Source organism: Eleutherodactylus coqui, chromosome 13 (genome assembly GCF_035609145.1).
Source record: "Eleutherodactylus coqui strain aEleCoq1 chromosome 13, aEleCoq1.hap1, whole genome shotgun sequence".
Taxonomy (NCBI): Eukaryota; Metazoa; Chordata; class Amphibia; order Anura; family Eleutherodactylidae; genus Eleutherodactylus; species Eleutherodactylus coqui.
In genome coordinates, this window is record NC_089849.1 from 28,500,912 (window position 1) to 28,516,336 (window position 15,425).

The 15,425-nt window shown below is 49.5% G+C and overlaps 1 protein-coding gene across 3 annotated transcripts in view; it reads right to left on the bottom strand.

Annotated features, from left to right (window-relative positions):
• Positions 1 to 15,425, bottom strand: part of CYB561 (cytochrome b561) — a 126,142-nt gene that overhangs the window by 7,781 nt on the left and 102,936 nt on the right. For 2 of the 3 annotated variants that reach the window (XM_066586210.1, XM_066586211.1), the window contains 2 exons: positions 3,592 to 3,821; positions 842 to 940 (listed from right to left, as the gene is read on the bottom strand). In XM_066586210.1, coding sequence (XP_066442307.1) covers positions 842 to 940; positions 3,592 to 3,793 — 301 coding nt within the window. In that variant the 5' untranslated portion in view covers positions 3,794 to 3,821. Of the gene's footprint in view, positions 1 to 841; positions 941 to 3,591; positions 3,822 to 13,498; positions 13,675 to 15,425 lie in introns of those variants that run through there. The other variant, XM_066586209.1, reaches the window with a different exon arrangement.

The following is a 15,425-nucleotide window of genomic DNA, read 5'->3' on the forward strand; positions in this document are numbered from 1 at the left end:
ACTGTATGTGTGAAACGGCTTTCTGTGTTCTGGTGCAGTTAATAATTGGAGTTACACGGTAATTGATCAGCACAATTCGTCTGCTCTATGAATGATGGGACCAATAACATTTTACAGCACGGCAAACCCTCATCCCCCCAAATTTATGTAGAAGCACATCTGCTCTGTGACAATTAGGAAGCACATCTGCTCTGTGACAATTAGGGTCTCTAAATCAGATCAACGTGTTATGGAAAGGCCAGAACAGCGCCAGAGGCAACATACTGAGCTCCAGTGTATACGTGAGGGGTAGGAAGCAGATAATGTGCATGGAGGCGAATGTGACGAGGAGGAGAATTTCTCTGGTGCTAAATTCAGAAGGAAGTGCACGCAGTAATTAAGGTGGGGGCGACTTTAAAGTGTAAGGGGTGATGTAAGGACAGCAGGCGACAGCAATGGAACTATTTCATTTAAAGTGAGTGAAGGCCCTTTTACATGAGACGAGTGTCAGAACCGAATGTTCCTCCGAACGCTTATTTGATGATAATTGGGCTGTGTAAAGTGCCCAACAGTCAGCTGACAAACGAGTGAACACGGGCTTGTCAGCTGAACTTTCAGCAAGCATAAAACCGCTCACAGATCGGCAGTACAACTCCTCGTTGGAACAGGGAGAGATCTAGCCGGCCGACGGGCATGAACAATCATAGTAGCAATCATCTGACCCCATAAGTCAATTTTCAGCCAGTGCATAAGAAAATGACACTCAGCGTATATAAATGGACCATAAGTGGTAGGACCTCATTGTATGAAACGTACAGACGTGTCTCACACAAGACGCCACCATGTAGAGCGCCCCACCTACCTACAACAGATACGATCAGCGCCAGAATGTGCAATGCACCGTGGAGGATCTTGGTTGCCCTTTTGGTTTCATTTCTAAACACTCGAAATACCAGCAGCGCTATGAAAAGAAAATATATGTTAGTGGGCATCACGCTGTATCCAGGAGAACAGACATCACACAATAATGGAGGGAACCCCCACCAAGATGAGCTCTTATTTAAACACAGTTCACTCATTTAAGATATGGCCCAATCCCACCAGGACAAACCCATTTATAAAAGGCTGTGCTCGAAACATAATAGTGTTACATATCTTTGTGTAATCAATACAGGTATAAAGATGGCCAACTTTTTGCCCTTTTTCATTCTTGCAAATTTTCTATAAAGCAGGAAATGCTTAGTGCATGTGGAAGGACAACCATGACCCATCAAATGTACTACTTATTCATAGCTGGCCTGAATATGACTTTGTAGCACACAGAGGGCCAGAGATGTGCCAAATGTATTAAGAGTTGTGCTCCTCTTAGTAAATGTGACCCATATTACTGCAGCGGACATTACACTAAGGGCCCATTTACACGGAAAGATTATGGCAGTTTGAGTGATCACTTTGCATAAGCTCTTAAGTAGCTAATTAGCTACCCAAAGGCCCTTTTAGACGGGACAAGTTTCGGGCAAACGATGCCCGACACTCGTCCCTGACCATACTAGCTCCCATGCACCTGCACGGGAGCTAGTATCGTTAGCTCTGAGACGGGCAGCTGCAGGAGATTTCTCTCGCTCCCCCGCCCCTCTCCATTAACATAACACAGCCGCCGTTCAATACTGAACGGCCGCTATATACACTGAACAATGAGTGTTCAGCTCATCGTCCATTGTTTATGCAACATAAACGATAGATGAAGAGCTCATCGTTCAGTAGTGAACGGCCGCTGTGTTATGTCAATGGAGAGGGGCGGGGGAGCGAGAGGAGAGAAATCTCCTACAGCTCTCCCTGTGCTGGCCACTCTGTCAGCAAGCCAGCTCTTCTAGCTCCCATGCAGGAGCACGGGAGCAGGGACAAACGGGGACAAGTGTGGGGCATAGTTTGCCCGACATTCGTCCCGTGTAAATGGGCCCTAAGAGTTTATTAGCGTGAAAATAAAGGCGGTCGCTGTATGCAGAAGACAGCGGGAGTGCTGTCATTTGTATACAGCTGCTTTGTTCTAGCAGCTATCAGCTGGTATACCGCTGAGCTGATAGCTCTGAGCAGTGTACCAGCTGAAAGAATAGTATCAGCGTTATCCCGCTAAGAACTCAGCGTGCGGCGCTCATAAGTCATCGCTGACGTTTAGCTTACTAAAAGTTAGTGATGAACCAATAGTGCACAATGGCCGCGCATTAGATGCAACAGCTATCGCTCAAAAGATGGCTTTTGAGCGATAATCATTGTGTCTAAATGGGCCTTAAGACTGGCATGTGAAATGCCCATTTTAAAGTTGTGCCCACACTGTCACATCAGAGGTGATATAAAGAGGGTAAGAACGCATAAGGTAGAAGCGCCAGACAAGACAGATTTTCTAGTAGACAAGTCGGCTACAGGAAAAGAGAGCCAAGTTCTCTGCACTGTGGGGCGGTGGTGTTTACATGTTATATACTACAGTGTGCCGTTTCTAGAGTCTGGTCGTATTTACATCCTATTTGTATTGATTTGGGTGTGTTTTCACAGGTGAGTGCAATATTGCTCTGCAAAACCGGAGTGATATCACCCTCATGAACCGGCGCTTCTAATGCATTTTGCAAAAAAAACAAAACAAAGCATTGCATTGCTGCAACCTATGATTTTCGCACACATGAAAAATTGCAAGCTGTTTCAATAGTAAAAAACCATCGCACTTGAATGCGCATGGCAGGGGAGTGTAATGCGAGTTTTTGTGGGTCCATTGAAAATAATGGGCGATATGACCCCAAAATGGGACATGCTGCAATTGTTATTTCTCGCGGGACAAAAGTTGCCATTGTAAATAGACCCCTTTAAAATAACGGGTCTCACAATGCACAAAATTTACACAACGAAAACCACCCGTGTAAATGCACCCTTTACGAACCAATTTGCTACCAAGTGCCAAGATAGTTTGTTCCCCAACAATGATGCCCATCAGATGCCATAACAGATGTGGGCTAGTGGATGCATTTGCTGTATACGTGCTTATATATTATTGTAGGTTGGGAAGGGTAACCTTTCTCCTTAAAAAGAACACCTTGTAACAAGCCTAGTAACAATGACTGAGGAGAACTGTACAGACAGATTGTTTTGGAGTTCTTGCCCCTCATCAGTAGGTTGCTAGCTGGGTGGCGAGACGGCCCATCATGTGTTCCATTTCCCAATTTATGTACATTTCCCAGGAAAGCATGCCTATAAGTCTCCTCACTAGGTGCTCTCGCTAAGGCTGGCTTCCCCAGAGCGCAAGTGCAATCGTGTGCGCCTCAGCGCAACGTATTTACGCACTGAACAAAGCTGTACTGCGGTTAGCACGGCGCACAGGCTGCCGCGGTAAAAAGTGGCGAGTGTGAGAGCGGCCTAAAAGTATTCAATGATCATTTCAATTAAGGCAGCAGATATTCTAATATAAAGGGATCTGACATTTCGCAGATGCGGCACACAAACAGTTAAAGGATCACATTTCAAAAGCTGAACTTTACACATGAGTCACTGATGTGTTTACAAGACTCTCTGCAAATGTGGAAACTAAAACGGATCAGAAACCACATCATGAGTGACGATACTCACCGTCGCCGCACAAGAAGACCATCCCCAGCACCATGCAAAGAGGGTGCACGTTAAATTGCTGTGGTCCATCCCAGGAAAATCCCCCTCTGTACTGCGAGAGCCAAGCGCCTGTAACCGCCAGTGCCGCCACCCCGAGCACCTGAGACGCTGCCACCAGGTATGGCATCAGGCCAACGTTCTCTCGGGCGAAAGAGTCATCCATACTGGGGGAGGAAGGAGCTCAGTAGTCTCTGGAGGAGAAAGAGAAAATATCAGACAGTGAAGTACAAGCCCAACATCACAAACTGCTCAGCTGTAGTGTTAGTTCATGGCTTCCTGCCCCCAATACCCACATTAGACAGACAGTCCAGACATAAGGACATCCACAGTCATCAACAGAGAACAATCCAAAAAGTTGGGTGTCGGCAGCAACACATTTCTAGGTTCCTGGTCTGTACGCGAGCTGCTCCTATACCGTACTAATGCACTAGTACGTCGCTGCTGGTACATGGTGTCCCTGGCACTGATAAGGTTAATTGAGATGTGCGGGGAGATGACGCAGGTAGATCACAGCCAGGGGACGCCATCCGTGTGAGTGGGATAAACTCATTGCATCTTCCCTCTATTACATTTTCATCTATTAAGATGCAAGCCAGACGGCAGGTGGCAGTGCCCCGGGCACCTACTAACATTCACCAGTCACAACCAATCTCTACTATATGGAGAGTTGGAAGGACTTGAGACCTGTGCAGCTTTTCTAGTGAATCTGACTTCACCTTTCTAGGGAACTCACACAGAATAAAACAGGGAGAGACGGATCCTACAAGAAAACCTCAGAAATACACCGCAGTACGCAGCATGCAGATGAGCAGAGCTCTGCACAGTAGTGCACCGAGCACCCGAGTGTCAGCAGGGCCAGTTCTATGTAGGTTTACCACTAGAGATGGGAACAAGTCATTGGTTTTCTGTGGATCAGTTTCAGTGTGAATTCACACTAGAAGGGAAAATCCAGCGATCTGAGCGACTTCCAATGAAGTGTCCGATAGGGAATGGTTCAGGGAAGGATATTTACAGCTGCAGCTCATCTGAGAGGAGTATATAAATGTCCGAAGGACAGAGATGATGGTTACGGCAAAGACGGGTTGATTGGATGTCGATGGATAGAAAACGTTAGCAATTAATTGTAAAGGCAGAATGAAAAGCTTCATATAGAAGCCCCAGTTTGGAAAGATGTGAGATTGAGGTCTGAGCATGTCGAACGGAGAAGGAAAGCTGTGAAACCAGTTCTACAATTCCGTTACTTGCCTAGAAGGAGTTATTTGTTTTCCCTTTTCATGGTCTTAAGGGATGAGCTGCACTCTAGTGGGAGACGGGCACACTGGTCAGACAACAGAGGGTAGTTCACAAACTGGGTACTGGTGCATCTTGTCTCCATTAAAACAATGGGTGGAGACGTGGGTTTTTCAGGGTGGAGTTATAGGGAACGCCCGGTGGGGGGGGGGGGAAGGGGGGGGGGGGGGAACACCACAGATATCTGCTTCTGGGGCGGCGGCGGCATGACAGATTGCAGCACTGATGGGAGTCCGGTTGTTACAGTGACAGCGGGGGACGGAACCGGGCGGCATTGAGCCTACGCAGTACTGCTGCATCGCGTCTCCACCAGTACCATGGGTGAAGACCTGGGATTGTCCTGGTGGAGTTATAGGGAACGCCCACAGCTGCCGATTGGCTATCTCACATTTCTCCCCAGATGCAAGCTGACAACAGTACCTGGCGTTGTGGCATGTTGCCCTTCTGCCATGTACACTCCCCCCTGGGCTCTTTTTTTAGCTGCTAGCATTTTCTAGCGGCGCTATCAGTGTGGTTGCGCCAGGCCTGCTTCTGGCCCCGCAGTCAGTCTGCCCCCGCATAGGCTGGTACTGGTGCATTGGGTCTTCACCGGAAGCATGGGTGTAGCCAGGTTGAGATGCAGGGGACGGGCAGGTGATGCCCACGGGTGCTGAATGGCTGATGCACGCTGTCACTTTCCCGGCTGGGCTCCCATCTCCGCTCAGGAACCTGCTGTCAGTGTCCCATCTCCGCTCCCATCTCCCTCCCAACCCCGCTGTCAGTGTCCCATCTGCGCTCCCAAGCCCGCTGCCAGTGTCTCCGCTAGCTAGCGCTGTCATCTGCGGCAGTGCTTCCAGCCCCGCTGTGACTTTCCCCGCCGGCGGACTCCTAGCTCCGCTGTCACTCTCGTCCCCGCCGGGTTTCCATCTCCGCTCCCGGCCCTGCTGTCACATTCCCCGTCGCCCTGCCATGTGTCCACTCACAGCCCCGCAGTCAGTCTCCCCTCCCTGTGCTCCTGGCTCCGCTGTCACTCTCCTCCCCGCTGGCCTCCGATGGATGGATGTCCGGCTCACATCTCCATCCCCCACGGGTCTCAGACACTGTGTTTTGCTGCTGCGATAGCCGCTGTGTTCAGCTGCAACAACAAGGTGGAGTCGGCCGCTGTCTTCTGGATGTATCATGCCACCTCCGTCGCCATGCCGGGTGTCAACCGCCGCTATCATGTAAATGGATCCATGGTATTGCCGATACCTTCAGCCGCACCAGCCAGCAAGTCACCGTGGGGATGGGACAGAAGAAACCAGGAGCTAATCGGCAGCTATGGGCGTAACCGCAGCATTACCTCCAGCTAAGGCCGATCAACCCCTAGCTTCCGGTGTCGACATATTGCACCAGTACCACGAGGCCTACCCTTACCCTTCAGAGGGCTTGCAATTGGAAGAATCATCGCAAAATGACTAAGGAATTCATTTTAATTAAAGACGAGAAAACAATGTTAAATTATCTTTGCTTTTATGCCATGTTTGTTTCTGGATTCTAACCAATGCTTATGTAAATGTGGGCCGAATTAGGAGAAGCCGCTGAATTATGTAAATGACCAGAGTTTAATTGTGTTGTGTATAGTTCAAGCTTCATTCCAGATATTATTGCTATTCTTATCTCTTTATGCTGCATTTAAAATCATAATGGTCTATGTACCTGATGTGCTTATAATGTGTAAGAAACCAACCAAACGAGTTATCAAAGTTGTACGCCCTAGGGAACGCTCATGTGAAGATGCTCACCCCTGTCATAACGATAATCTGCATCAGCCAGCGCTCAAGGTTTCTCTAAAGGCCCTTTAACACGGGAAGATTATTGTTTTGGTCGTTCAAAACCCCTGTGCTCCCGCAGGGTTTTGAACGACGATCACCCCGTGTAAAAGCATGCAGAAATCCAACTACCCCATCATTCAGGGTAAACAGCAGCCTTCAGTACTGAACGGCTGCCGCTTACAGTGAATGGAGAGGGGCGGGGTGAGAGCGGGGAGAGAACTCTCCTCCAGACTCCCTGCTGGCCGTACTGTCAGCGATCCAGCGATACTCGCTCCTGTGTAACAGCATGGGAGCAAGTATACATGGGGGCGAGTGGCGGGCAGTGTTTGCCCGACACTTATTATGTGTAAGAGGGCCTTTACTCAGAGGAGTTCTCATACTGAGGAAACGGACTGAAGACAAGCCCTCCCTGGAGGCTAGCCCCAGGCAGGTGAAGCACTGAAGTCTCCCAGGTGGGACTAGCCCATGGGATATATCTAGTTTGGGAATAAAAGTGTAATCACAACGGTGCAAGATGGGAAACTATTAAAGTGATTTCTGTGTTACACTTGTTATTTAAAAATTAATACATCTTTAAGGGGTCTTTCAGACGGGGAGAAAGCCGCGCAAAAAAAAAAAAAAAAAAAAAAAAAAAAAAAAAAAAAAAATCACATGGCTATTAGAACCAATTGTTTCCATTGCTGTTTTTTAAGCGTGTGATTTTTGCGCGCATAGCTCCACTTGTGAAAGAGCCCCAAGTCTAAACCTTTTAAAGCAGCACAGACCTAACTGAGCTATTCTTGGTCGTGGGGGGATTGGACATTGCTTGGAGACCATATTTAGTCATTGTATCCGCATTCTTTTACTCCATTCCAGGAGCAGGAAAGGGGAATCCCTACGGCAAAATGGTTCCGTCTCCGGGTGGACCCCATTGAATATAATGGAGTCCGCCCGCTTTCCACCCAGCTGCCCTGTCTTGGAACAGAAGAAAAGGTGCTGCATGCAGCGCTCTGTCTTCTGGTATTTGCAGCCAGATCTCCGACGGCGTTGGTCAACCATAACCGGACACTTTACTTTCTTTTGTTCTGCTTTGCACAATGCATCAAGCTCCAGGGGCTGGGCTCCTTAGAAAGAGCACAGCAGTGACTTCACACAGTTGATGTTTCTTGTTCTTTCTCCGATGATCATCGTTAATTAATTTGGACACAAGAGAACTCAGATCCCGGTAGCCTTATTGCCGATTGTAAATTTAAAGAAATACTCCTACAGTATTGGACTAAATTTTGCTAATGCGCTGAGTTATAGAATTAGGCTAAATAGAGAGGGTGACCCTGGCAAGGTGCTATTTTGTGCATCGGTGTAACGTACGGTGTGACATACTGTGAACCGTTGCCAAGGTTAATAAAACTGGCAGGTGCTAGGCTTTAAGGGGATTTTGTCATAAAAAAAATAAATCTGTACTTACCTATTCCTCCCCAGGCAGCCTTCTTACCAGATCCTCACCACATCTATTTTCTCATGACTTCTCCAGTTTCCCAGGTCACATCAGCTCCAGCCGGACGGATCCTCCTCTTCCGGTGACGAAGCGTACATTGCCGGCATTCTCCTTCCTGCAGGTCAATGCACGCTACATCACTAGTCCAACACCTAGAGACTGTGTATCAAGCCGATAATGGGTTCAGGGGGTCTGCCGCTGGTCACAGTCACCATTTTAAATGAAACTTCGAGCACCCAGGAGTATATCAATACGATGGCACCCAAAGATGAACTGCTGAGAGGATGCCTGAGGCTGCAGCCATGGAAGGAAGAAGAGATGGCAGAAGGACCATGACAAGATGAAACACTGCATGGGATGTACCATCGACAGATAGTTAAAGTGGCCGACACTGGGGAATCCTACCAGCAGCTGGAGAAAGCAGGACTCACAGACAGCACTGACCATAGCAGCAAAACAGGCACCAAGTACCAGGGCTCTACCCTAATAGACAGGAACCAAGGTGCAGACTGTGCAGAGAGGCCTCAGTGACCGTCCAACATAGTGGTAGGATGCGAGCAGGAACTGCATAAACTGAACGGCACAACCAAGTATTGTGTACAGGAACATCTGCACAACGTTACAGCTAAACCCTCCTAAAGCCAGATGGGAGGCTCCACAGAACCTTGTGGAGACTAAGAGGGCCAAGACAGATACAGATGGACAAACAGGAGCTGGCCAACCAACCAGACATTGTGATAGTTAACAAGGACTAGAGGACCGCGGTGGTGATGGATGTAGTGATACTAAGTGACAGCAACATTAGGAAGAAGGAGCATGAGAAGATGAAGAAGGACCAGAGCCTCAAAGAAGTCAAAGGTCAAAGTGGTCCCAGTGGTGGAAGGAGCACTTGGGGCTGCAACTCCTGAGCTGGGAGAACGGCTCCAACAAGTCCCAGGAACAACATTCGAGAGCACAATCCAAAAGAGTGTAATACTAGGTTCTGGCTAGGACCCTCAAACTCCCAGGCCAGACTGAAGTTGAGAAAGACACAGTCATAGTGGTGAGAAAAAGTATATAATATTTTATTTATATCTCTCTCTTAGGGTCTGCACCCAGCCATGAGTAGTTTTATGCCTAATGCACATGGCCGGATTTCAACCGGAAATCCATGGCGTTTCACCGTAGCTATTAGGTTCTATTGAACCTAATAGCTCAATGTACATGCTGCGGAGTTCCACAGCATGAAATTACCCATGGCATGTCCTATTTGCTGCGGGTATATGCGCAGACAGCTACCATTGTAGTCAATGGAAGCTGCCCGTCACGCTATACTTCTGCTGTAGCACAGCGGAAGTATACCGTGAATACGCGCCCCACCCACCGCGTCATATGGACGCGGGCGGCGGGTCATGTGACACCGCCAGAGCGCCATGCGCTGTACTGCACATGCCCGCCGGCAGTGTCATGCAGGAGCAACGCAGCAGATCCAGAGGAGAGTATAGGGTCTTTAAGGGGAGGGGGGGGGGGGGGGGGACGCCGTGACGGGCTCCGCTGCGGTATTCCACTTGCGGAGCCCGTCACGGCCGTGTGCATAAGGCCTTAGGCCTCAAACCTCAGCACTTCATCCCATAACTTGACACAACCCAAAGATCAGTCATGGAAAAGACAAGCTGTCCAGGCTCAGTGCCGGCCGCACGTCAGACAGCACCCTGGGCGGAGTATATTAGATTACACTGTTGGACAGTGCTGTAGTAATAATATAAATGTCTTCCTTAAATCAGCCTAGGCAAACATATATATATATATATATATATATTACACACATACACACACACACACACACCTTCATATACATATATATCCACCTTCTTAGGAAATAGTTAGTAGTTAAATGGTTAACAAGCTCAATATTATACCCTGTATGTACAAGTACAATGTTAAAGCTGAACCCCTACACATCTTCCCAGCACTGGCTCATAGGGGAAGAACTTCTTATCTCTTATTGAATTCCTTTGGTTCAGGCAGGCATATTAATAAAGTCTATACTACTTGGGTATATAGGAATTGCGTGTTCACATAATGAAATACACCTGGGGCGTAAATATATGTTAATCATTAGTGTCATTACAGACTAGGCCAATCATGAGTTGTTATGATGTGGGGGGGGGGGGGGGGGGACTGTATAAACACCAGTCAACTAAAATACATATATTCATGCATGAAGCTTCTCATTATAACCAATTTGGAGCAGATCAGTAAAATCTTCTGGAATATGGATTATCCCTGTAACAACAGTTTGCTTGTACTGCCTGCAGGATAGCAGCATACTCACACCACAACAGTTCAGTCACTAAATATTGTACAAGAGCCAAGCTCATAACAGAAATATAGCCCCAGAACCAAGCTGCGTGCATAAATACAGCACCAGAACATCTCAGGGAATAACTACTGTATGAGAAGTAAGATCATAACAAATACAGCACCAGAACCAAGCTCATACCAAAATACAAGACCAGAATCAAGCACATAAATACAGCACCAGAACCAAGCTCAGCACATAAGTACATCGCCAGACGCAAGTTCATAACATATATACAGCACAAACCAACCTCAATATGCAGATACAATACCAGAACTGAGCTCAGTATATAAATACAGCCCCAGAACCAACTTATAAGGCCTCATGCCTACGGCTGGGTCGGATTCCAACTGCAAAATATTGCAGCGGAATTAGACCTGGCGGCCCCCAGAGACCCTATACTCACCTGTCCAGATCCGCAGCGAGAGTCTTGGCTGGCAAGCCAGCGTTGGGCTGTGACGCGGATTCTCGTGGTACTTCCACTGTGCTCACAGAGCGGAGTATCGTGGGACAGGCGGATTCTATTGACTGCGATGGAACCCATCTGCGCGATTTTCCGCACAGGATAGAACATGATGCAATTCTCCTGAAAAGCTGAAAATTACAGTTGATTTCCGCTCGTGGCCAGGTGAGAATCGTTTAACCCTTTCCAATCCACTGTCTGACCTCTGAAGACATTATGATTTAAGGCTGTACAGCTCCGATGTTGGAAGACGTCCGTTGGGGGTTCTCTTACTGTATATTGCCAGCCTCTCTGCTGTCGGAGCCTATCCAACGTGTCACCTCATGCAGTACTGGCTTTAGCCAGCATATAGCGCCGTTGTATAACAGCAGAAAAAGAGTAAACCCCCCAGGATACAAATTGGATTGGAAAGGGTTAACATGGCATGTGCGTGGAATTCGCGGCGGGCGTCTGGCCGTGAATTCCGCATCGATAATCCGTCCGTAAGCATCAGCACCTAACATAATGGTGACACAAGTCAAGCTCAGTACACGCGCACGCACACACACACGCACACACACACGCACCTCAGTTCATAGACACAATACCAGAAACTAGCTCGGTTTATACAGTACTAGAACCAAGCTGATAAAACTACAGCTCCAGACCCAACCTCATAACATAAATACAACACAAACCAAGCTCGGCACACATCCACCGCTCCAGGGACAAGCTCGGCACACATCCACCGCTCCGGAGACGAGCTCGGCACACATCCACCGCTCCGGAGACGAGCTCGGCACACATCCACCGCTCCGGAGACGAGCTCGGCACACATCCACCGCTCCGGAGACGAGCTCGGCACACATCCACCGCTCCGGAGACGAGCTCGGCACACATCCACCGCTCCGGAGACGAGCTCGGCACACATCCACCGCTCCGGAGACGAGCTCGGCACACATCCACCGCTCCGGAGACGAGCTCGGCACACATCCACCGCTCCGGAGACGAGCTCGGCACACATCCACCGCTCCGGAGACGAGCTCGGCACACATCCACCGCTCCGGAGACGAGCTCGGCACACATCCACCGCTCCGGAGACGAGCTCGGCACACATCCACCGCTCCGGAGACGAGCTCGGCACACATCCACCGCTCCGGAGACGAGCTCGGCACACATCCACCGCTCCGGAGACGAGCTCGGCACACATCCACCGCTCCGGAGACGAGCTCGGCCCACATCCACCGCTCCGGAGACGAGCTCGGCCCATATCCACAGCTCCGGAGACGAGCTCGGCACATACCTACAGCTCCGGAGACGAGCTCGGCACATACCTACAGCTCCAGAGACGAGCTCGGCACATATCTACAGCTCCAGAGACGAGCTCGGCACATATCTACAGCTCTGGAGACAAACTCGGCACATAAGTAATAAACATATACAGCACAAACCAACCTCAATACATAGATACAATACCAGAACTGAGCTCCGTATATAATTACAGCCCCAGAACCAACTTCTTAACACAACTGCGGCACAAATCAAGCTCGGTACATATATACAGCACCAGAAACAAACTCAGCACATAAGTACATCACCAGCAAGCTTCTAACATATGTACAGCAGAAACCAAGCTCAGTACCCAGCTACAATATCAGAGCCAAGCTCATAACATAGATACAATACCAGAAACTAGCTCAGTTTGTACAGCCCCAGAACAAACCTCACAGCATAAATACAGCAACAGAACCAAGCTCATAGTACATAGATACAATACCAGAAACTAGCTCAGCTTTTACAGCCCCAGCACAAACCCCACAGCATAAATACAGCAACAGAACCAAGCTCATAGTACATAGATACAATACCAGAAACTAGCTCGGGTTTATACAGCCCCAGAGCCAAGCTCAGCGTGTACCTACAGTAACAGAACTCAGTGATTGTGTTGCAGGGTGACAGCGGCCCCTCTGGACATCTAAGGGGAAGCGGTGGAGCCGGATTCACGTAGCTTCACAAGATGCTGCCGCATGAATGAGGAGTATCACCCGGCCAGCAGGACCTACGGGCGCCATCGCCCCAACTAACATCCGCATGGTCCCCCACACACAAGCTGGTGGCGATGGCGTGGGGCACATGTAGCCACCTGCAGGGTAAACAACTGGCTGCATCACACCCATTAGTGCCCACACCTGCCTGGCTCCCGCTGGCAGTCACCACAGATGTACAGAACAGACCCACCACTGGATGGCGCTACTGGTGGGAAGTAATGCGCCAAATCTACAAACACTTCATCTGAGGGACTGCTGATAGCAGAGAGAGGCATGGGGAGGCTCCTAGAGGAGTATACATATATACACATACACACACAGACCAGAACCCCCTGCAGTCAGCGCCCAGCTGCGTCTCCTCTCAGCCGCCGGGTACATGGGGGCGCCACACACGCACTATTCCAGCAAGCAGTACTATCACAACAGTCCGCGGCATGGCGCTACCTGCAGCCCCCACACTGGTCTGTCTGCCCGGCGTACCTGCTCTGTCTCTGCTCGGTGCCCAGCACTGCTCGCCCCGCCGTCACACACGGAGTCACTCCGGCTCTCCTATTTCCGGGCTGTGTCACTGGGAGGAGGATCCTCGGCTGTCACTTCACAGCGGCCGGTGCGGGCAGCGCCCTGAGCCACCTGCAGCCGCCACATCGCGCACAGTTCCCAGACCACCGCCCGGCTATGAAAGTTGCCTCATAGAAAATCAGCCTGTGTTGCCCATAGCAACCAATCACAGCGCAGCTTTCATGTCTTAGACAGCTGAGGTAAAATGAAAGCTGCGCTATGATTGGTTGTTTTATTTCTTCTACTGCTGAGGTAAAATGAAAGCTGCGCTATGATTGGTTGTTTTATTTCTTCTACTGCTGAGGTAAAATGAAAGCTGCGCTGTGATTGGTTGCTAGGGGCAACTAAGGCAAATTTTCTTTCAGACATCTTTCATAAGGGCTCATTCCCACGAGCGCATTTCACCATGTATTACGCAGTGAATGGAGTCGATGAGAGTACACTGATTGTCATTGATCCATTTATATTAGCCTGTATACATTGCGTGTAATATGCGCATGTTAAACAACGCAGCGTGTAACATTTTATTATTACGCGTGTACAGCCCTATTGTTCTCTATGGGTTGCATATTCAACACCGTGCATACACAATGCCGCTATGAGCCACAGGCCCCCATATCACGCTCGGCATCCGTGTGAATCCCAAATCATGCGAGGCGTTTTCACATGGATACCGTCTCGCATCTCTTTGGGGAAACGGAACCTCCGCCACGGCTGTCGGCGGGTCACAGAGTGAAAACAATGGGAGACCTTCATATCGCGCGCACCTAGTACACGGCGCGATGCTGCCGCCGGCCCCATGGAAACCAATGAGCGTTGCGATGCGAGAGCGCGCACAAGATAGGGCATGCTGCGATTCGTTTCCTGCATCACATCGTGGTGCCAAGCAGGAAGACATCGCTCGTGTGCATGACCCTCCTCAATAGAATGGGGTTCATATTTGTGCGTCTCGCAACACGCAAATCTCCTGCGATTTTATCGGCTGTGTGAAGCCGGCCTTTCAGTAGAATATGCGCGCTGTTTGTTTCCTCTACGTGTGAACAGGATTTTCTTAAGGCTACCTGCGCACAGGCGGATTTTTGCTGCGGAATCCACGGCAACCGTCTGCACCGCAGATCCGCAACAGATACCGTCCATAGCATGCTATGGGAGATCAATTCTTCCTCAAATCGCAGCACGCTCCATTTTTGTCCGGTGAAGTCAATGGAAGTTGTCCGACCCGCGGCCGTTCTGCAATTAACATTTCAGACAGGTCGTGGATTTTGCGTCATCGCCTAGCAACGGCGCAGGAAAAGTAACCATTTGAGAAAAAAAACGCTAATGCGCATGTCTAACGGCGAACCGGGCGGACCATCCGCAGTACGGGTGAAGAGGACAAATGACAGGTATGTGTGGACGTCGCTGCTGCCAGAGCTGGATTCCGCATGCGGGAGCCCACAGAGGAATTCGGCTGTGGCAGCAGTGGCGTCCGCGCATATCTGTAATTTGTCCTCTTCATCTGTACTGCGGACTCCTGCATGCGGAATCCGGCCCGCCCGTGTGCAGGCGGCCTTAATCTCATTCACTTTACGGGCTCATGCCCACAAGTGATGCGGAATACGCCCATGGATTTATGCCACGGGAGTACCGCGAATCAAAACAAAAAAGTGCCAGCGAGTGATCGCATTTTTCCACGGTTTTGCTTCCTTGATATCAATGAAGCTCTCCCGCGGCATAAACCTGCGGTAAAATATAACACGCCACGATCTTTTCCCTCTCGTGGAAATCCATGGTACAAATCCGCTTGTGTGTGTTGGCAGGCAGAAAGCTACTAGCTTCAATAGAACTGTGTCACTGCAGTATTCACGAG